This window comes from Salmo salar, chromosome ssa01, assembly GCF_905237065.1.
Source record: "Salmo salar chromosome ssa01, Ssal_v3.1, whole genome shotgun sequence".
In the NCBI taxonomy this organism is placed as follows: Eukaryota; Metazoa; Chordata; class Actinopteri; order Salmoniformes; family Salmonidae; genus Salmo; species Salmo salar.
The window spans coordinates 8521941-8546461 of NC_059442.1; the positions used below are offsets into that span (position 1 = coordinate 8521941).

General features: G+C 41.3%; 1 protein-coding gene across 4 annotated transcripts; it reads left to right on the forward strand.

The window, feature by feature from the left end:
- The first annotated feature begins 958 nt into the window (after positions 1–958).
- Positions 959–23722, forward strand: LOC106607016 (zinc finger protein 11). Of its 4 annotated transcripts, none has more exons than XM_014203590.2 (4): positions 959–1404; positions 15989–16711; positions 18044–18269; positions 18657–23722. In XM_014203590.2, exons 2-4 carry the CDS (start codon positions 16601–16603, stop codon positions 21335–21337), a joined length of 3018 nt encoding a protein of 1005 aa, XP_014059065.2. In that variant the 5' UTR covers positions 959–1404; positions 15989–16600; the 3' UTR covers positions 21338–23722. The 4 variants fall into 4 exon arrangements, with proteins under 4 accessions (XP_014059065.2, XP_014059141.2, XP_014059205.2 ...); XM_014203666.2 differs by having other exon boundaries at positions 18083–18269; XM_014203730.2 differs by lacking the exon at positions 15989–16711.
- Positions 23723–24521: the final 799 nt, after the last annotated feature.

The window sequence follows — 24521 nt, forward strand, 5'->3', positions numbered from 1 at the left end:
AGGGAAAAAAATGAATCAATTTTAAATAAGGCTGGAACGCAACAAAATTTGAAAAAAGTCAAGCGGTCTGAATACTTTCCAAATGCAATTTACCACACCTAGGGCCTTACTGCTTAATCATAGCATTCAAAACAAGTTATATCGACATCCATTGATGGGAAATTATCTGGAGAGTTCAATACGGGCGATTTTATCTTTTCTCTTGCAAGAATTATAATTGATGGAAAATCACATCGTTAAAAATGACTTTGATATTCCTGCTTAGTCAGCTCCATAACATCCTGGAAAAGGGGTTAATTGGATAAATGTGACAACTCCTCACTTGCTGCGAAAAATAGTTTTCTTTGTGGGTGGGTTTTCAAAGGTAATTGGGTTAGAAATTTTAGCTAGGCCTGGCAACCCTGGTTCTGTCCACTATGACTAATTTGCTCCCAGTGGAAACAACAAGCGATCTAATTTAGATTCTTATTTACAATGACGGAATACCCCGGATGACGCTAGGCCAATTGTGCGCCGCTCTATGGGACTCCCAATCACGACCGGATGTGATACACCCTGGATTCGACCCGGGGACTGTAGTGACACCTCTTGCACTGAGATGCAATGCCATAGACCACTGTGCCACTACACTGCATTGCAATCTGAAAAAGCAGCAATTATATTACTATAACACATCTCGCAGTACAATCTCCTTCAGACACATTGCTTGCTAATAACCCACGTCCATCACACAAGGTTCAGGTTTATCAATTATTTAATCAATAATTTTTCGTTCACGTTTTAGAACGCTCAAAAGTAATGAATGTTCCTTACTCTTCTGATTGAGGCCCACACCACCCGTGGGGATATAGCGCCATCTACTGTACACATACTGATATTAAAAAGATGGATTTTGTTGCGTTCATTGCCACGGTTATAAACTGTACGCACAAGTCTCAAAGAACTCGAAGAAACTAGACAGTATTGTGGCTGCAACAGAAACGTTTTTGCGACTCAAGGATTTTACATCGAAAGGCTTGCAAGGGGTACTGGCGCTGGAAGACCCGCCCCCCCATGTTCCCCTTGACCATGTGTAGGGATCAGATCCGTTTTATTGATTTATTTTTAACAGAAAAGCTGTAAGATTTATTTATTTAATTTTTGTAGTTTTGGGGGGGGAATCCTGTTTCCGACCCGCATAGTATGTGGCGGGATGCACATTACATTGTGTGATCGGCAATATACCAGGCATAGAAGAAGCGGTACTCTTTAATTTCTTTCTAAAGAAGAAGAAGAAGAAGAAGAAGCAGCAGCCACCGGAAATGAGTATTTCCTTGCGATCAGTTCAAATTTGAGCATGGCAATGAGGGCATTTCCACGAGTTCGACTGATTTAAGATTCATATATGCTTAAAACGTTAATATGGTGAGTTATTCAACTAGCTATATAACAGTTTTGTGCAAAACTTTACTAGATATGTGTTTATTCGGTATGAATATGATGCACGCTAGCGAGTAGTTAGCTAACGTTAGCATGTCTTGTGAACAAAATGGGGGACGTGCTACTTACTATATATTGTTTTATTTTTGTATAAATGTGAAGATGTTGTTGTCATAACAAAATGATGTAGCTTCAAATTATGACATAGGCCTATTGTTAAAATGATGCTGTAAAAGGTATACACCCTAACATAATTCTCAACTCCGTGATATGTAGTTCAGTGGCGTAGTGTCGTATACTTTACTTCCGAATATCAGTCGTCACATAAATAACTCCATTAAACGACGGATTGCAGCACCCAAAGAAAATGACGCCTTATCGCAGGACAAACAAAGGTACATAGTATCGAGTTACCGACTCGATCCCAGTATGCAAAAAAAAAAAAAGGCCTCCCACTTGCTATTTGTTGTCGCCTTCCCTACGCCCAAGGCTATACATTCCTTTTCCTTTAAGAAGTGATTTGCGTCTGGCGGGGAACCACCACCCAGAGAACTGCAATAAGCCCTAAGTAAACCATTAAGTTTAACTTTGTGACACAACATCGGGCGTCTGTGTATTGGTTTGACTCCCTGAACCAAACACCCTGAACCGAAACTCACCCAACAACCAAAACTTTCCAGTCCACAAAGGCATATGTATAATCTCCAGCTCTACCAGACCTAAAGTGAAATGTGACCCTCGCTATCAAATATTCTGAATCTAACTTTTGTTCAAACTGTACCATATTCCTGCTGTCGACAGTGGTAGAATTCATGGCAGTCCTCTGGAACTTGGGTATATGGTGCGGTTTGGACAAAAGTTGGATTGAGGTTTATTTGATAGGGAGACATTTCACTTTACATCTGGTAAGTAGAGTGCCTAGAGATTATACATAAGCCTTTGTTGAAAGGAAATGTTATTTTGGTGAAGCCGGCTATATTGTGGTAGTTTATTTTCCATCGCCAGCCATCAGAACGATGCACAACTCGGGGCTCCAACCAATACAGACTCCCGTTGTTTCCCCAAAGCTAGGTTACTTTGAAACACAATAGGAAGGTATTTCTCTCCATATCAGATTCTGCCTGCCACCTTTCAGCTAACTGCTGCAATCATTTTTTTGTTGTGATTTTGATTTGTTTACCCAATTCAAAACACACAACCACATGTGGACACAATTAATTTAAAATCATTTGAAGACGACAGTGATACATCAAATTTAGTTTTCAGAAATTTATGTAAGTGATTTATTCATTATGCCCTCTAATAGCTTACATTTTTGTCATTGCTTTTTATATATGAGGCTATATTTGATGCAATACCAACTGTCCCTTACAGGGAACAGGGGCAATACAGGGTGTTGCTTTGTTGAAGAGAGACCACTCCCTAAACGGCCTCACCCACTGGAAGAAAATGGATCACTGTCATTAAAGCAGAACTGAACTCTTGTTGAAAACAGTATATGTGACATTGATATTAGTAAGAAACATTTATTCCAGTGCCAAAATTCACTTGAAAGTGCAAGTAGGTTAATTTGTCATAAAGTCAGTATCTTCCATAACTGATATTTGAGTACAAGAGGTCATCAGTACTTAGTTGGGTTTTGATTTCAACAATGCCCCCTAATACGGGATACACAGCTGCGGATTGCGTGATATCCAATCCTATCGCAGAACAAAGACAGTTAGCCAGCAGTGCAGCAATCAGACTTTGTTTTCATAAGACAACAGGGCTCTACTCACTTTTTTTACAAGGAGCACATGTGCACCTAAGTTGAAAAATGTAGGGGCACACAAATAAATTTTAGGAGCACAACAGAAAATATTTCAGATAATAAAGCTAGAATCCTTCATTTTGTAAATAAAAATTCCAGGTCGCACAGCAAAATATTTTGGCGTATATGCAATTAAAATGGTCATGCTGTACACCCCTGGACAACACATTGTACATTTTTGAACTTGAGAAATACTGCACCAAACACCTTTAGCTAGATGTAAAATTGTGACTAAAACATCCTTGGAAAAAAAGTCAATTAATTAGATTTTGAGTTATCATATACCCTTTACGAACGGACTTTATGAAATGTTGCCTGTAAAAAATAAATAAAAATCAGGCCGTTTTTAAGAACACAATTCATAGTCCCATTGTTGCCGGGATAGGCCCTAAGCTTTTATTACCTCCCGTGCACATGCTGGCAAGTTTAGAGGTGAGAGCAGACATGGGCCAATCCCGGGTGGACCTCTATTTAATAAATCCATTGAATATACACCATCCATAAAGAAATCATGATATAATTCAGTCTCTGGTCTGGCTGTGCCATGAACATAAAATCAATAGCTATTTTATTCATTAAACAGAAGACTCACTTACCTGATCAGTCAACACACTTATTTTATAGTAGTCTAAATAATATAACAGAATAAAATACAAATAATATAGCTGACAACATCTTTAGCTACGTTCTATTTATTATTAGGGGAAATAAACCCACAACAAAATGTATTTACAAGGTAATGGTGAGCTTACAGAAAATGAGTTAAGAAATTCTCTTTCTGAGAATTGTAGAACTCCTGCATCTTGTCACAGGAAGATTTGGTGTGGTTGTGGCAGTCCGTTAACCACAACGGACGTTGCGGAAGTCCAGAGACGTAAACTTTTTTTTCATGTCTCTGCGACAAGGGAACAGCGTTTCAGCGACAATCTGACTTTTCACCGGAGTATAAGTTAAATGTTGTTTTGAGAAACACTTGTACGTTCTAATTGTCTACAGCAGGGGATCATCAACTAGATTCAGCTGCTGGACAATTTGTTTTTGAGGGGCTGGTCAGGGGGCCGGAATATAATTAGTACTGCAAATGGATCACAATAAGGCAAAACAGATAATATTTGACTAAAACAATCATTTCAAACCTTGCTTACATTTGTATATGATCGATCAAATATCTATTATGCGTGGGAGTACTTTGGAACAGATTTCCAAAATTAAAGTCATATGGAGCTAATATGTTGGTGTTTTTAGTAGTTTGTTCAACAATAAATATAAAAATAATAATCTATTCATGGGGGGACCAAATTTGTCCTGCAGTCTGCCAGTTGGGGAACCCTGGTCTACAGAGAACAGACATGTAGTTAGACCAAGTATTAACTGGCCTTGTTGGCAGAATAGATTCAATACATGATTAATATAATTCACCAATACATTTCTTGGTAATCCAACAAATATGGCTGTTAGGTTGTAAATCACAGCTGGCCTGGTACATTGTTTGCTTCCTTGGAAAAGCATGCATTGGCAGACAAGCAGCAGAAAGGCAATGGGGCTACTATTCCCCCATCGTTTATCAGTGCAATTTTGTCAGCCAACTACAAGAAGAAAACGTTTTGAGGGTTTATCTACTGTTCCCTTGTTATATTTTAGCTCATCTCTCTCTGGTTAAGTTAATTGTTGATCTTGTTGTGCATAACTGAGGGGAGAGAGCTTACAGGACTGTAAAGTTCATAAATGTAAGAGGACTCCCCTGAGATTTACATGTACATTCGGGTGTAATTTATGGCGAATGCTTTCTAATTATCTGAAGTCTCTGTAGAGTGCGGTTCTGGACAAGAGTACAATGTGTTTTATTTACTACAGTGTCTATTAATTGTCCAAAAGCATGGCTGCTTTTCCACTCTATTGCTGTAGACCACACCGTTAACCTCCCTGGGCAAGCGTCCCACCTAGTCAACAGCCAGTGGAATTGCGTGGCGCGAAATACAAATACCTCATAAATGCTAAAACTTCAATTTCTCAAACATATGACTATTTTACACCATTTTTAAAGACAAGACTCTTGTTAATCTAACCACACTGTCCGATTTCAAAAAGGCTTTACAGTGAAAGCAAAACATTAGATTATGTCAGAGTACCCTGCCAAAAATAATCACGCAGCCATTTTCAAAGCAAGCATATATGTCACAAAAACCAAAACCACAGCTAAATGCAGCACTAACCTTTGATGATCTTCATCAGATGACACTCCTAGGACATTATGTTATACATGCATGTCTTGTTCAATCAAGTTCATATTTATATCAAAAACCAGCTTTTTACATTAGCATGTGATGTTCAGAACTAGCATACCCACCGCAAACTTCTGGTGAATTTACTTAATTACTCACAATTAACGTTCACAAAATACATAACAATTATTTTAAGAATTATACATACAGAACTCCTTTATGCAATCGCGGTGTCAGATTTTAAAATAGCTTTTCGGCAAAAGCACATTTTGCAATATTCTGAGTAGATAGCCCGGCCATCACGGCTAGTTAATTTGACACCCACCAAGTTTGGCCCTCACCAAACTCAGATTTATTGGATTACCTTTGCTGTTCTTCGTCAGAATGCACTCCCAGGACTTCTACTTCAACAACAAATGTTGTTTTGTTTCGAAATAATCCATAGTTATATCCAAATACCTCCGTTTTGTTCGTGCGTTCACGTCAGTATCCGAGTGCATTTCGTGACAAAAGATTTCAAAATATTCCATTACCGTACTTCGAAGCATGTCAAACGCTGTTTAAAATACATTTTTATGCGATTTTTTTCTTGAAAATAGCGCTAATATTCCAACCGGGCGAGGTTGTATTCATTCAAAGAGAGAAAGAAAAACATGGAGAATTCACATGAATGCGCATCTCCAGTGTCACTGTTCTCAGCCTGACCACTCACAAAATCTCCTGCTGTTTTTCGCCCAGAGACTGGAGAGACGTCATTCCACTTTCTGGCGCCTTCTGAGAGCCAATGGAAGCCTTAGAAAATGTCACGTTACAGCAGAGATGCTGTATTTTCGATAGAGATGCCGCAGAAGGAGAACAAATTGTCAGACAGGGCACTTCCTGTATGGAATCTTCTCAGGTTTTGGCCTGCCATATGAGTTCTGTTATACTCACAGACACCATTCAAACAGTTTTAGAAACTTTAGAGTGTTTTCTATCCAAATCTACTAATTATATGCATATTCTCGTTTCTGGGCAAGAGTAGTAACCAGTTTAAACCGGGTACGTTTTTTTTATCCGGCCGTGCAAATACTGCCGCCTAGCCCCAACAGGTTAAGACTGAAGTAAAAAAAATGTAATGGGCAAAAGAAAAGCATATGCAGAATTGGTTAGTTTAGTCTCTCTTTAAGGGTGAAATTGTCTGTGGTTGGAGGTGTAGGCTACACTCTGCCAAAACTCATTGCCTCGTCACTAAACTCCATCGAGTATCGTGGAGTAGCTTACACTATAGCTGTGGTCTAGGTCTGTGGCTCAGTTGGTAGAGCATGGTGTTTGCAACGCCAGCATGGTGTTTGCAACGCCAGCATGGTGTTTGCAACGCCAGCATGGTGTTTGCAACGCCAGCATGGTGTTTGCAACGCCAGCATGGTGTGTGCAACGCCAGCATGGTGTGTGCAACGCCAGCATGGTGTGTGCAACGCCAGGGTTGTGGGTTCGATTCCCACGGGGGGCCAGTACAAAAAAATAAATAAATGTATGTATTCACTACTGTAAGTCGCTCTGGATAAGAGCGTCTGCTAAATGACTAAAATGTAAAATGTAGGTTGCCTGGTTTCTGTGTCTAGTTTTCTAGCCTACACCCACTGTGCCAGCTCTTTACTGACCCATGCCTCTGCCTGTTTGGCAACACTTTTCAAATGTCTGACTATATCCATAATCAGTAGACGGTTTTGATGAAGAGGTCGTTTGCGTCGCCGAGCAGTGCCCAAGAAATAATTAAATCCAATTTATTAGATTATATCACCCCCCTTCCAAAAAAACCAAACAAACATGGTTCTATGATGTCTTCTCACTTTGCATACGCGCCCATGTTCCGCGCCCGTTTGTCCTAGCTACGTTTCACAACGGTTTGTACAGAACGACACATTTCCCCAAAACATTCTTGAACAGACTGAGGTACATTTGGTGGGATGTGGCTTGAAGCGGGCAGTGACGTATTTAAAGGACAGCGGCCATGCTGACAGCGTCCCACGACCCAACCCCCTCGTTTTGAACTGGCCGTTGAGAACACCTCCATTTCTGTTCAATTGAACGCTGCCGTACTTTGTTTCGTACTGAACACAGCTCATGTACCATACTGCCGCAGACAGGAAGCAGACAAGCAGTGGAACGGAGTGTGTGCAAGCCAGCATTGAAATCCATGTTTTGATTTAGCATCTAACTATTGATGAAATTATTTCCTGGTCTACCGATAGGTGTTGCCACAGACGACAAAGTGGGAAAAGCGTTTCCGAACAGGTAGACGGACACGGGTCTCGAACTATGTCTATAGTAGGTGGGCTAATGTTAGGATCTCTGTCTAGCTGTATATCTATCAACCTAGATCTAGGTCTGTCAACCTAGACGGGTCTCTCAACTAGTGATGCACTGATGTGACATTTTTGGCCAATATCCAATATTTTCCTTGCCCCCCCCAAAAAAGATACAGATATTTAAAATTTTAGCGGCCTTTTAAGCATTCTAGTACAGTTAAATAGTTAACACACACATGGACACAGCGGTCTAAGGCACTGCATGTCAGTGCAAGAGGCGTCACTACAGTCCCTGGTTCGAATCCAGGCTGTATCACATCCGGCTGTGATTGAGAGTCCCATAGGGTGGCGCACAATTGGCCCAGCGTCGTTTGGGCTTGGCCGGGGTAGGCCGTCATTTGTAAATAAGAATTTGTTCTTAACTGACTTGCCTAGTTAAATAAAGGTTACAACCACACTGACCAAAAGGTTATTTTGTTGGCATTTACGCATGTCCCCATTACCAGTAGGAACATCATCAAAACCAATTTCTTTCACTTTATTTGCTGTGTTGTTTTGTTGTTCAGTCGTTTCATTCTCAACCAGGATTTCATCATGTCAAGCAGTGAAGTTTCAGCTCTATCTGTCCGTGGCCTCTCTTCCTCGGTGCGCACTGTCACTGTGTCCGTTTCCATCTTGTCCAGCTGTGTAGGTAACATTTCACATAATCCCGGTTTCTCGTCTGCATCGAAGTAGAGGTACTTGTACATAGCATCGTGCATGGTGGCGACACAATAAAAAGAGAGAATGTCACCGACTCGCTTGTTCACAGCCTGTGTGGGCAGTTTTGTTGAGCAGGTGTTTCAATGCCATGACAGAGGGTATCACGTCTGCTACAGACACAGTTGATGAGCTTATTTCTCCAGTCAGTTGTTTGAATGGAGCTAGCTATAATGTGTTCATGTTCTCAAATGCCATTGAAATGGCAGCAGCGGTATGACAACCAGCATATTCATGAGCATGCAATACGACTGTCCTCAGTAGGAAATCCTCGACGACCCACTGTGCTGTCAGACACAGCATGCTCATGGGGCTGATATCGCTCGTCCAAATGTCAGTCGTGACACTATTACTGTGTAACTCTGGTAGGGCAACGTCTGAAAAATAGTGCACTTGGTATTAGGGTTCCACATTTTGGGGAATATTCAGAGGTGGAAAATTTCCGTGGGAATATGTGGGATTTAAAGGGAATGTATGCATATTAATACCATTTAACCTCACTAGCGTAAGGGGCAGCATTCAGAATTTTGGATGAAAAGCGTGCCCAAAGTAAACTGCCTGCTACTCAGGATATGCATATAATTGGTAGATTTGGATAGAGAACACTAAAGTTTCCAAAACTGTTAAAATAATGTCTGTGAGTATAACATAACTGATATGGCAGGCGAAAACCTGAGGAAAATCCATCCAGGAAATGCTTTTATTTTGAAATGCCTGTTTTTCCATTGAAAGCCTAGCCACCATACAAAGACTTATGACCCAGTTCACGATCCCTATGGCTTCCACTACATGTGGCCAGTCTTTAGGCATTGTTTCAGGCTTTTACTCTGAAAAATTAGGGAGAAATACCACTTTCAATGAGAGGACAGTGGAAATTTCCGGACATGAGTCCAGTGCGTGACCGGGAGCGCACCTTTCTTGTTTCTCCTTTTCTATTGACGAAGATATTGTCCGGTTGAAATATGATCGATTATTTATGACAAAAACAACCTGAGGATTGATTATAAACATCGTTTGACATGTTTCTATGAAATTTTATGGTACTTTTTTGATTTTTTTGTCTGTCAAAGTGTTTGTAATGATTTGTCTACTGGGCGCTGTTCTCAGATAATCGCATGGTTTGCTTTCGCCGTAAAGCCTTTTTGAAATCTGACACAGCGGTTGGATTAACGAGAAGTTTATCTTTAAGCTGGTGTATGACATTTGTATTTTATGTATGTTTATTATGAGAATTTCTGTTTTGAGTTTCACGCTTTGCAATTTCACCGGATGTTTGAGACAGTGGATTACTGAACAAAGCGCACTAACAAAATGGAGGTTTTTGGATATAAAGAGGGACTTGATCGAACAAAACAAACATTTATTGGGTAACTGGGAGTTTTGTGAGTGTAACCATATGGAGATCATCAAAGGTAAGTGATTAATTTTATCGCTATTTCTGACTTTTGATACTCGTCTACTTGGCTGGTTACTGTTTGTAATGATTTGTCTGCTGGGCGCTGTTCTCAGATAATCGCATGGTTTGCTTTTGCGTAAAGTCTTCTTGAAATCTGACACCGTGGTTGGATTAACAAGAAGTTAATCTTTAAACCGATGTATAACACTTGCATGTTTCATACATTTTTATGAGTATTTCTGTTTTTGAATTTGGCACTCTGCAATTTCACTGGATGTTGGCCAGGTGGGACGGTAGCGTCCCACCACCCCTAGAGAGGTTAAATGTAATGTTTTTTTTGCTTTGGATATACACTGCTCAAAAAATAAAGGGAACACTTAAACAACACAATGTAACTCCAAGTCAATCACACTTCTGTGAAATCAAATTGTCCACTTAGGAAGCAACACTGATTGACAATACATTTCACATGCCGTTGTGCAAATTGAATAGACAACAGGTGGAAATTGTAGGCAATTAGCAAGACACCCCCAATAAAGGAGTGGTTCTGCAGGTGGGGACCACAGACCACTTCTCAGTTCCTATGCTTCCTGGCTGATGTTTTGGTCACTTTTGAATGCTGGCGGAGCTTTCACTCTAGTGGTAGCATGAGACGGAGTCTACAACCCACACAAGTGGCTCAGATAGTGCAGCTCATCCAGGATGGCACATCAATGCGAGCTGTGGCAAGAAGGTTTGCTATGTCTGTCAGCGTAGTGTCCAGAGCATGGAGGCGCTACCAGGAGACAGGCTAGTACATCAGGAGACGTGGAGGAGGCCGTAGGAGGGCAACAACCCAGCAGCAGGACCGCTACCTCCGCCTTTGTGCAAGGAGGAGCAGGAGAAGCACTGCCAGAGCCCTGCTAAATGACCTCCAGCAGGCCACAAATGTGCATGTGTCTGCCCAAATGGTCAGAAACAGACTCCATGAGGGTGGTATGAGGGCCCGACTTCCACGGGTGGGGGTTGTGCTTACAGCCCAACATCGTGCAGGACGTTTGGCATTTGCCAGAGAACACCAAGATTGGCAAATTCGCCACTGGCGCCCTGTGCTCTTCACAGATGAAAGCAGGTTCACACTGAGCACGTGACAGAGTCTGGAGATGCCGTGGAGAACGTTCTGCTGCCTGAAACATCCTCCAGCATGACCGGTTTGGCGGTGGGTCAGTCATGGTGTGGGGTGGCATTTCTTTGGGGGGCCGCACAGCCCTCCATGTGCTCGCCAGACGTAGCCTGACTGCCATTAGGTACTGAGATGAGATCCTCAGACCCCTTGTGAGACCATATGCTGGTGCGGTTGGCCCTGGGTTCCTCCTAATGCAAGACAATGCTAGACCTCATGTGGCTGGAGTGTCAGCAGTTCCTGCAAGAGGAAGGCATTGATGCTATGGACTGGCCCGCCCGTTCCCCAGACCTGAATCCAATTGAGCACATCTGGGACATCATGTCTCGCTCCATCCACCAACACCACGTTGCACCACAGACTGTCCAGGAGTTGGCGGATGCTTTAGTCCAGGTCTGGGAGGAGATCCCTCAGGAGACCATCCGCCACCTCATCAGGAGCATGCCCAGGCGTTGTAGGGAGGTCATACAGGCACGTGGAAGCCATACAGGCACGTGGAAGCCACACACACTACTGAGCCTCATTTTGACTTGTTTTAAGGACATTATATCAAAGTTGGATCAGCCTGTAGTGTGGTTTTCCACTTTAATTTTGAGTGTGACTCCAAATCCAGACCTCCATGGGTTGATAAATTGGATTTCCATTGATTATTTTTGTGTGATTTTGTTGTCAGCACATTCAACTATGTAAAGAAAAAAGTATTTAATAAGATTATTTCCTTCATTCAGATCTAGAATGTATTTCTTTCATTCAGATCTGGGATGTATTTCTTTCATTCAGATCTAGGATGTTTTGTTTAAGTGTTCCCTTTATTTTTTTGAGCAGTATATTTACCATATCATATGGAGACCATCATAAACCTTTTACCTTGTCATAAGTAGACATAATTGGCAAATTATTAAATAGAAATAATAAAAAAACTATTTAGTTACGCATTGAACTTTAATTAAACGAGTTGACTCTACACATGATTTCACTGAACAACAAAAGAAAGGGAATATTGAATGATCCCCTATGATCTATCGCATCTCCCAAAAACATTTTCAACATACCTGTAAAATGATGGTCAAGAAACTAAAGCTTTCGTTGTCTTCCTTTCAGGCTTCCATGTCTTCTCCTTAGACCTCAATGTCCACCTCTTGAACGTCACTCTGAGGCCTCATCTTCACTGTCACTTTCCAACCTTGTTGAGGATGGCTCGTTGTCAGGCTCAAAAAGCCTCAAATTTGCCCGAATGGCCACCAATTTTTCAACCCTTGTATTGGTCAGCCTGAATGCTTGTGTGTGTGTTCCCAAACAAGGACCAGTTTGCGCTCTGAGGCGGTTGATGTTGGTGGGATTTGGAGGATGATGAAGGTAACATGGGAAAGAGCCTCAGATCCACAAAGTCCCTTTCACCAGGTGGCTGTTGAGATATGTTGTTACGACTGCCATATTGCATCTCCATCACAAAGCCCTTGCTTGGATGTACTTCGCCAGCCTGCCAAGAACCTTGCCCTCATCCAAGCCAAGGTGGTGAGACACGGTAGTGATGACACCATAGGCCTTGTTGATCTCTGCACCAGACGGGATGCTCTTGCCAGCATACTTGGGGTCCAACATGTACGCTGTGACGTGTATGGGCTTCAGGCAGAAGTCTTCATGCTTTTTGATGTATTTCAGAACTGCAGTTTCTTCTGCCTGGAGCAACAGTGAAGTGGGCAGGGCAGTACGGATTTCTTCTCTTACATCTGCAAGCAGAATCTGAACATCAGACAGGATGTCTTTGTCTCCCTCAATCCGTGCAATGACTACTGCTATAGGTTTCAGGCTGCTTAGCACTCTCTCCCATAATACATCATCCAGGAGGATCCTCTTGATGGGGCTGTCCATATCGTCAGACTGTGATATGGCCATTTCTTGGAGAGACTCCTTCCCCTCCAGGTGACTGTCAAACATCATGACAACACCACCCCAATGGGTGTTGCTGGACAGCTTCAATGTGGTGCTCTTATTCTTCTCACTTTGCTTGGTGAGGTAGATTGCTGCTATAACTTGATGACCCTTCACATACCTAACCATTTCCTTGGCTCTCTTGTAGTGTGTATCCATTGTTTTCAGTGCCATGATGTCCTTGAGGAGCAGATTCAATGCATGAGCAGCACAGCCAATGGGTGTGATGTGAGGGTAGAACTACTCCACTTTAAACCAAGCAGCCTTCATGTTTGCAGCGTTGTCTGTCACCAGTGCAAATACCTTCTGTGGTCCAAGGTCATTGACTGCCTTCAGCTCATCTGTAATATAGAGACCGGTGCGTCTGTAGTCCCTTGTCTGTGCTCTTGTAGAATACTGGTTGAGGGGTGGAGATGATGTAGTTAATTATTCCTTGACCGCGAACATTCGACCACCCATCAGAGATGATTGCAATACAGTCTGCTTTCTCTTATGATTTGCTTGAATTTCACTTGAACTCTGCATCCAGCAAATTAATAGATGATGCATGTCTGGTTGGAGGGGTGTATGCTGGGCGAAGAACATTCAGAAATCTCTTCCAATACACATTGCGTGTGAGCATGAGAGGTGAACCAGTTGCATACACAGCTCGAGCAAGACATTCATCAGCATTTATCTGACTACTTTCCTCCATTTAGTCAACTTCTGATTCCAGGAGGACCATGAGCTGTTGCTATCGATAAGGTGTCAGATTCATCATTTTCACCTCAAATAGAAGTAGAGGGACAGAGGTTGCTTGTCGTGAGCGGAACTTTATGCACTTTGCCAGATTATTCTGCATATTTGATGCATTCTTCACACATGATTTGGCACAGTATTTGCAAATGTACACAGCTTTTCCTTCTACATTAGCTGCAGTGAAATGTTTCCACACATCAGATAGTACCCGTGGCATTATCCTGTTTAGATTACAACAAAATTATGTACAGAAATAGTTAAGCAGTTAGATTAAACAACTCCTTTGTAAGATAAATGTTTTAAAATGAAACATGTATGGAAACAGGTGAATTAACACTCAGTTAGCAGGCTCAAGCAAGCTAAAAGCCACATGGTAGCAAAAACTAACTAGCAGAAATTGTTAACAAGTTAGAAATGATTTAAACACACTGCTGTAGGATATTTACTAGTTAACAAAAAATGGTGTCATATAAAATATATTTAATCCCACCCAATATTGTAATCAAAACATACCAGAAAGCATGTAGTGTTGGCTCTATAGCATCTCATTAGTGTGCAAGATCTTGAGAATCAGCTGTACATGTGATGGAAGAGTGCACTGTACGTGATGGAAGAGTGCAATTCCATTGAATTGGGGATAGTTTAACCAAAAAATGCCACAAGACCTAGAATTGCCTTGTCTATCCCACAAAAGGTTCACTGTTATAAGCTAACTTTTTAATGAATTTAACCTCTCTGGCGCAGGCGTGCCGCTAGCGACCCACCTCGACAACATCCGGTGAAATTGCAGAGCGCCAAATTCAAAATACAGAAATGGTCATAATAAACATTCATAAAAATACAAGTGTTATACATCAGTTTAAAGATTAACTTCTTGTTAATCCAGCCACTTTGTTAGATTTCAGAAAGGCTTTACGGCAAAAGCATACCATGCGATTATCTGAGGACAGAGCCCCACTTCCAAAAGCATACAAACATTTTCCAACCAAGTAGAGGAGTCATGAAAGTCAGAAATAGCGATGAAATTAATCACTTACCTTTTGCAATCAGATGATCTTCAGTCACAAGAGTCCCAGCTACACAATAAATGTTCGTTTTGTCCGATAGTCCCTCTTTATATCCCAAAAACCCTGTTTTGTTGGCGCAATTTGTTCAGTGATCCACTGGCTCAAAGGCGGTCAAAACATGCAGACGAATACATCCTAATAGTACCGGTAAAGTTCGTCAACATGTCAAACGATGTTTATAATTAATCCTCAGTTTGTCAATTGTCTAAATAATCGATCATATTTCAACCGGACAATAGTGTGTTCAATAGAAAGGAAAAATAACGAAGGGCGCGCACACAGTCAAACCAGCTCTGCATTCTTCCTCAGTCCACTGACAAAGGTCTCATTCTTCTTCATTTTTCAGAAAACAAGCCTGAAACAGTCTAGACTGTTTCATCTAGTGGAAGCCATAGGAACTGCAATCTGTGTCCTAACCCATTAGATACTCAATAGGCATTCAATTGAAAACCACCCACATCAAAAAAATCCCACTTCCTGGATGGATTTTCTGGATGGATTTTCCTCAGGTTTAACTGCCATATCAGTTCTGTTATACTCAGACATTATTTTATCAGTGTTGAAATCTACCAATTTATATGCATATCCTAGCTTCTGGGCCTGAGTAACAGGCAGTTTACTTTGGGCACGCTTGTCATCCAGATGTCAAAATACTGCCCCCAAGCCCAAAGAAGTTAAGCAAAATTCCCCAAATTCCATGGCTTAACTTCCCATGGAAAATTTCCGGAGTTCTTTTGTGTGTACCGGTGCTCGACCAGTCGGCGAAAGCCAACATCACCCACGACAGAGAACGGTTGATTGTCAAGGGCAATGAGTTCTCTCTTGGCGTTTTTAATGGATTTCGCCTTTGAGTTGTCTCGCTGAAATGTTCTTACTCTTTCAAATGACTACTCGATCCACACAGCAGACATTGTGAGCTAGGTTAAATGATGTGTTGAAAATGAGATGCATTTCATTTCCCCATTGTGAAGTCTGGTTGGTGGCCCACATTAGATGGAATGCACATTAGAATGTACCTTTTCAACCCAAAATTGAATGGGTCGAGGGAAAGCAGAATAACATTTTCTGTAGGAGACTATTACCTCGTGCTAACATGTTGCTAATCAGTATAATAATAGTTCATGTTTAAGTGTACTGACTACCTTTTTTTATAAACTCAGAGTTGGCTTACATTGTGTGTTCTAATTTTAAGGACAGCGGGACATACTCATCCTGCTCCTCTCCTTTGATGCTGGAAGTAGCACTTGGACTGATCTTCATGTGAGCACAGGCGCAGAAGAAAAGCTAGAGAAGACAAGTTTTTGTATCTCTGGCGAGTTGATTTGCATCTAAAAGCGCCAGAATTGCTTTGGCGAGCCGCCTGCCTGCTGAGTACTCGTTGCTAATTGGGGATTGTGAGAAATGTGAACAGTAACCAGCTGGCAAGTCATCATTTACCAAACTGACTATTGCCTTGTTTACCACATGAGTAGGAAAAAATGAGTCCAGAGAGGGAAACGTTGTTGGATGACATAGCACTGAGTTTATGGACTTTAACTGAGGATAATTTACGTTACCTATGTGAGCGGTGTGGAATATGTGGCAGAGATGGGTCTGAAGTCAAAGGAGAGAGTAGACGCTCACTGCGTCGTAAAAATACTGGAGGATTATTGTGAGAATGCTGATTTAACAGAATCAGAGGAACAAGGAATGTCTCGCTTACTACAACTGAAAGAAGACATCACCGAAATAGAGGAAGAGGCTAACATTGTCCCCACGAGTCCCAGCCAATCAGCGACAGCGGGCACCTCACAAGCATGCTGCCATGGAGAACAGAATGAAGAGGGAGGGGGTTGGTTTCCCAGCAGGAAGCTGGAGGCAGAGCCAGTTCCACATTTGGCTCATTAAACCAGAGCAGAGGGCGAGAGTGAGAGGGGTGAGTATTCCGTTTATAAAGACTTGAACATACATTAACGGTTAGATCTGAATCAGGAAGGTTAACTGGGCCTCAGCAGCGTAGGTCCTAGCACATCAGGTTGAAAAATGGACTGTTAAAAGGAACTGGAACATAGAACCAGTGTTTCTGGTTTACCATGTAATTGCAGTAAGTGAACTTGTTCAGTCACAATTTGACACACTAACAAACGGGGTGAGGAAAACGGTGACAACTGACCCCTACCTTGCTGCTAACCTGCTTAACTTATGGCTTGAGGGCGCTATTTTCACGTCCAATGTGTGCCCAAAGTATACTGCCTGCTACTCAGGCCCAGAAGCTAGGATATGCATATAATTGGTAGACTTGGATAGAAAACACTCTAAGGAACTTATTTGGCAGGCGAAACCCAGAGGACAAACCATCCAGAATGTTTTTTTTTTTTTTTCTTTTTAGGTCACTCTCTATTCAATGGGTTTTCATTGAGAATCCATAATTCTAAGGCAGTTGCTTGCAGTTCCTATCGCTTCCACTGGATGTCAACAGTCTTTAGAAATTGGTTGATGTTTTTCCTTTGTGTAATGAATGAGGCTCGAGTGAAGTGTACTGTTTGATAGAGGCGCGTGACCTGAAAAGCTCCACTTTGTTTTCCTCCGGTATTGAACGCAGTTTATCCCGTCTTAAATTTTATCGATTATTTACGTTAAAAAATACCTAAAGTTGTATTAGGAAAGTTGTTTGAAATGTTTGGACAAAGATTAAAGGTAACTTGAGATGTTTTGTAGTCATGTTGCGCGAGTTGGAACCGGTGTTTTTCTGGATCAAACGCGCCAAATAAATGGACATTTTGGATATCTAACGACGGAATTAATCGAACAAAAGGACCATTTGTGATGTTTATCGGACATATTGGAGTCCCAACAGAAGAAGCTCGTCAAAGGTAAGGCATGAATTATATCGTTATTTCTGAGTTTTGTGTCGCGCCTGGCGGGATGAAATATGGTTGTCTGTGTTAGATGGGGTGCTGTCCTCACATAATAGCATTGTTTGCTTTCGCCATAAAGCCTTTTTGAAATCTGACACTGTGGCTAGATTAACAAGAAATTCAGCTTTAATTTGGTGTATTGCACTTGTGAATGTATGAAAGTTCAAAATATTTAAGTTTTTTTTTTTTTGGCGCTCTGCCATTTCACCGGAAGTTGTCAAATCAATCCCGTTAACGGGATTTGAGCCATAAGAAGTTTTAACAACCGACTCCTACCTTGCTGCTAACCTGCTTAAAATCTAGTTCCCCTTTGTGTGTGTGTGTGTGTGGGTGGGGTGGTTGTTTTTTAGAACAGTGAAGATGAACCCAACTCGCCTCTTTCTTTCAAGTCTGAGACCAAATGTACAGAGTCACTGGGTCCTGGTTGTGACGGTGGGCAGCAGGCTCCAGAGATGGCGTCTTGGCAGACTCTAAAGAAGTTAACAGTGCTGCTGGAGGACTGCAGGTTTATGCCGGGCCAGAGAGTCAACATCAAAGTAGAAGAGGAGGAGATGACTTCTGTCCTCGCTGATCATGGTATGAACAGAACCGAGTGCATTGAATGTGTTTAGGGCATGTTTTCCTTCTTTTTTTAAATATTATTATTATATATTTGACCCTGAATCCTTGGGTGTCTTGTCCAATCGCTGGAAGGCAACTACAGAGGAGTTGGGAAACATGTTCTACAACATATCCTATCCCAAAGTTATTGTTTCCTAGATATAGTAGAACTGTCTGTGGAATACAGGGTGGGTTCCCAAAATACTTAATAGAAGTAGTCCTCATGCTGTTTTATTCTGTTTAATAACTTTTTATTTTTATATCTACTGCTATAATGCCAACAGTGTTCAACAATTGATATGGTGTAACTTGTTTCAGCAGCTGACATGTTTTTTTTTTTTTCTTCTGTTGTCATTCGCACAGGAAAGAGCTCTGAGTCCTCAAGACCCCAAGACAATAGATCTCCTCACAGTTCTCAACGTGAGAAGAGCTCCACAAAACAATCACGTCTTAAACGGCACCTGCACTCTGGAGAGACGCCGTCCCACTGTTCAGGTAGCAAAGAAAGTGTCTCTACTGTGACATTGTCAAAGAGACCCAAGACAGTCCATCCTAAAGAGAAGCGTCAGAACTGCTCTGACTGCGGGAGAAGTTTCTCTTCAGCAGGATGTATCAGGAAACGCATGCCGTTGTTCCATTCAGGAGAGAAACCCTTCCACTGCCTAGAGTGTAGTAAGAAGTACACTAGATCAGATCAGTTGAAAGATCATATGGTTATATGCTCTGGTGTGAGACCTTACCAATGCCCTGACTGTGAAAAACAATGTCAAGAAGTATCACATGCTGTAGTAAAAAGTTCTGATCCTAATCATGTGTTAGTACATTCTGGAGAGAAATTGTATAAATACCCTTACTGTGAGAAGACTTTCACAGCATCAGACCATACTCAACAGCTGTACACACACACTGGAGAGACACCTTACTGTTGTTCAGATTGTAATTCATATTTCGTTAATGCATTACAATTTAAGAGACATAAGCAAGAGCACACTGGAGAGAAGCCTCACGTCTGCTCCAAATGTGATCTTTGTTTCTTTATAGAAGAGGACTTAAAAGCACATGAAATGATTCACACAGAGAAGCTTCACCCCTGTTCTGACTGTGGGCGAACATTTTCTACAGCGCGGTATTTAACTAAACACAAGCGGATACATTTAGGGATTAAGCCTTTCTGCTGCACCCAATGTGACAAAGGGTACACCAATTCAGATCAGTTAAAAGTTCATATGATGACGCATACTGGGGTGCGGCCTTACCAATGTGGTCAATGTAAGAAGAGTTTTAAAACCAAGCCGCATCTTAAATACCACCTGTTAATTCATGAGGTAGGGATGTTTCACCACTGCCCTGACTGTGATCAAAGGTTCTCTGCTGAGGAAACTTTAAAGGAACACATGCAGTTACACATGGGAGAGAAACCTTTCCACTGTCTGCAATGTGAGAAGAGGTACAGTACTTCAGATGGATTGAAAGAACATATGGTGACCCATACTGATGCTGTTGGGTCACCAAGTACCAGAAATGTAGAAGAACAATGTCAGGAAATACATGCTGTTGAAAAAAGTTCCAATATTAATCAACACCTGCATGAACATTCTGTAGAGAACCCTCACCCTCATCAGTGTCCTCACTGTGAGAAGGGTTTCTCAAAACAATCCTATCTTAAAGAACACTTGCTTTTACACGCTTGTGAGATACCTTACCGGTGTAAGAAAAGTTATCCGACTTCCAGAAAATTAAAAGATCATCAGGCAAACTCGCATATAGAAAGGCCTTCTATTTGTTCTGACTGTGGAAAGAGCTTTGCTCAACTACGCAGCCTTACTAGGCACCAGCAAATACACACTGGGGAAAAGCCTCACCAGTGCCCCATCTGTGAGAAGAGTTTCTACAGAAAATCTAATCTTCAACAACACTTGGCAGTACATGCTGGCAAGAAACCTTACCAGTGCTCTCATTGTGAGAAGAATTTCTCAAGACAATTACAACTTAAGATACATATGTACTCACACACTGGAGAGCAAACTTACCACTGTGCCGATTGTAATTCATTTTTCCTTTATGCATTACAATTTAAGAGACACATGCAAGAGCACACTGGAGAGAAGCCTCACCTCTGCTCTGACTGTGGTCTAACCTTTCATATAGAAGAGGACTTAAAAGCACATGAAAGGATTCACAGAGGAGAGAAGCCTCATCACTGCTCTGACTGTGGGCGAAATTTCTCCTCAGCAGGATGCTTAAATCAACACAAGCTCTTACATCTGGGACATAAATCTTTCCAATGTGAGCAATGTGATAAGAAGTTCTCAAGATCAGTTCAGTTGAAAGTTCATATGTCAAGACATACTGGAGAGAAACCATATCAATGTTCTGAATGTGATAAAAGTTATTGTCTTTCCAACCTCTTACAAAAACATCAGAGTATAACACACAGGGGAGAAAAACCTTACCTTTGCTCTGACTGTGGAAAGTGTTTTGGTTACCGACACCAACTCATAGTCCACCAGCGAATGCACACTGGGGAAAAGCCTTTTGTCTGCTCTGAGTGTGGAAAACAGTATTCCAATACATGTGGCTTGAAAATACATCAGCGAACACATACTGGAGAGAAACCGTACCAATGTCCTGACTGTGATCAATGTTTCATCAGGGTAGATTCCCTTAAACACCATCAATCATTGACGCATACAGGGAAGTGGCCTTTCAACTGCATTATTTGTGGAAAAGGTTTTTCGTCTAGCTGTGAGCTAAAAGGCCACATGCGCAGTCATAGTGGCGATAAGCCTTATCAATGCCCCGTCTGTGAGAAGCGTTTCACGCTCGCGGGAACATGTCGAAAACACCAGAAAACTCACACCGTGAGAGAGAAACCTCATGCCTGTACTGAATGCGAAAAGAGTTTCGTAAATGCACAAAGACTAAAGGTACATAAGAGAGTACATACTGGTGAGAAGCCATACCACTGCTCTGACTGTGGGAAGAACTTCACTCAATTGACAAGCTTAAATAGGCACAAGGTCAAACAACACAAAAGGACATAGAAGAAAGCCGACTGCCTCCCGAGTGGCGCGGTGGTCTAAGGCACTGCAGTGCTAGCTGTGCCACTAGAGATTCTGTGTTCGAGTCCAGGCTCTGTCGCAGCCGGCCGCGACCGGGACACCCATGGGGCGGCGCACAATTTGGCCCAGCGTCGTCCGGGTTAGGGGAGGGTTTCACCGGCAGGGATATCCTTGTCCCATCGCGCACTAGCGACTCCTGTGGCGGACCGGGCACAGTGCACACTGACACGATCGCCTGGTGTACAGTGTTTCCTCCGACACATTGGTGCGGCTGACTTCTGGTTTATGTGGGCATTGTGTCAAGAAGCAGTGCGGTTGGGTTGTGTTTCGTAGGATGCATGGCTCTCGACCTTCGCCTCTCCTGAGTCTGTACGGATGAGACGACTGTAACTACCAATTGGCTACTACAAAAAAGGGGGGGGAGAGACTGAACATGGCCAAGGAAAATATCACTGTACTGCTACCATCCTTCAGAAGGTATTCCCACTCCTTGACCTTTTTCCACATTTTGTGTTACAGCCTGAATTTAAAAATTGATTAACTTGAGACTTTTTGACACTGGCTCCATGTCAGTGGAAATATGTTTAGGGACATTTTTACTTTCATAAAACATGAAAAGCTGAAATGTCTTGAGTCAATCATATTCAACCTTTTTTTTTATGGCAAGTCTAAATAAGTTCAGGAGGAAACATGTGCTGAAGTTGCATGGACTCACTTTGTGTGCAATAATAATAGTGTTTAACATGTTTTTGGAATGACTACCTCATCTCTCTACCCCACACATACAAGTATCTGTAAGGGCCCTTTGTCGAGCAGTGAATTTCAAACCCAGATTCAACTACGAAGACCTGGGAGGTTGATCGATGGGTTAAAAACAACAACAACATGTTTGATTCCTTTGAGCATGGTGAAGTATCAATACATCCAGGCATTGGGTGTGGAAAATATATTCAATCCATTTAAAAAAATGTAGGCTTTAACAAAATGTGGAATAAGTCATGGGTATATGAATACTTTCTGAAAGTACTCAATATGGACTTCAACTTTTTTACCTTGTTTACAGTACCTTTGGTACTACCTAACCTGCACACCAACGATGTTGTTTTGTATGCTATTGCTTCCACGGTTGACGAGGCTATATCTGAACTACAGGAAACTTTATTGACCTGAAATTAGTATTGGATGTAGCTAAAACAAAGTATACTGTATGTTCTATAGAGTGCCTTCAAATACTTCATGATTTAAATCATATGTACTTTGGATGGTGCCCATATTGATTGTGTCTCTGCTTACAAATATTGGGGCATCTGGATAGATAAAAATCTCTTTCAATATAAAGCATATTGACGATTAAGAAGCTGAGAATATATTTTTTTATAAGTAGGTCATGCCTCTCACTAAATAGTAGAAAGCTGATCGTTCAGTCGATGTTCCTACCGGTCCTAGACTATGGCAACATCTTCTATATGAACGCAGCTGCCACTTCATTAAAGCCGTTAGATGCAGTTTATCATAGTTGCTTTATTACGGGTGACAGGTTTAGTACTCATCACTGCGTTCTCTACCAGAAAGATGGTTGGTCCTCTTTGCTGTCACATAGGTTGATGTATTTCTGTGTTTTCATTTGTAAAGTCCCATTTTTTACAAAAAGTCCCACTGTACCAAACACAATTACTAACCTTAAGACCTACAGAGTTACTAAACCCAGTCTCAGGGATGGTTAACTCTGGGCATTCCTTTGGTCTCTACAGCTTTCTGATTTCTATATATTTAAAAAAAAATTGCACTGTGTTCTACAAATAATCTTCACGATGTTAGAAAATGTGATTTAAAATAAAAAATGTCATTCATAAAGCTGTTTTTTTTTTATTTTTTTTTTAATTAAAATTTTTTTGAGGACCTTTTTATTACTGATGAATGTGTTTCTTTTATGACCATGTTTTTCTTTCTGCTTGCATTCTGTTTTGTATTTTCGTGTGTATATTCTGTAATTCAGGGCTCATCTGTAGAAGACACCTTGGTCTCAGTATGACTACCTGATTAAAAACAAAATGTGTAGTTAGCATGTGAAGGTAAGGTGAGTTAGTCATCACAGTGAAGACACTGTAGTCTGCATAAAAAGGAGAATATGTAAAGATTAACTACGTGATGTAACGACGATTAACTCCATGACGTAAGGATAAGTTACAGGACTCATTTTATCTACAGCTCGAATGTATTCAGGCTAACCCCTTCAGAATGCAGTCTTTTTTTATTTTCTTCAACTGATAAAGCTGATTTGACTAAGCTAAGGCCAAGCTAAATTTATTTTCCACCTGACCTACTGCAACACTAAAGAATGCAAATAAAATGTAGCTCTTAAATGTAGCAAGGTTGTTTTAGTAGAATTATTTGCCTCTTTTCTATTTTCACCATTTTTTTTCTCATTTTGAAGGACTGAAATCTGTTTTGACCTATATTGAACTTGATTTAATTGTACGTGTTCTGTAGCCTGGCTACCAGTCTGCTGTCATTCCACTTTACCTAGCCAGTGTATGGGTCATACAAATGTCTTTTTTTTTTTTTTTTTCAAGAAATTGTCCATTTCAAATAACATCAAATTGATCAGAAATACAGTGTAGACATTGTTGTAAATGACTATTGTAGCTGGAAATGGCTGATTTTATTAATGGGACTTGTACACAGGCCCATTATCAGAAGTCCTGTGTTCCAATGGCACGTTGTGTTAGCTAATACCAGTTGTATCATTTTAAAAGGCTAATTGATCGTTATAGAAAACCCTTTTGCAATTGTTAGCACAGCTGAAAACTGTTCTGATTTAAAGAAGCAATAAAAACTGTCCTTCTTTAGACCAGTATTGCTGGTCATTTTGAGCCTGTAATCGAACCCACAAATGCTGATGCTCCAGATATTCAACTTTTTTGTCATTTTTGGCATTCCCCTATATAGTTGGTGCAAGCTGTCATCTCATCCAACAACCTTGTCCCTTGTTGCAGGATAAAGAACCACACATCCAACCAAGTTGTCATCTCATCTGACAAGCTTCCCTTGTTGCAGGATGAAGAACCACACATCTCATACCAGAACTAGTAGTCTCTGTAAGAGTAGCAGGTAGCCTAGCTGTTAGAGCGTTGGGCCAGTAGCTAAAATTCGCTGGTTCAAATTC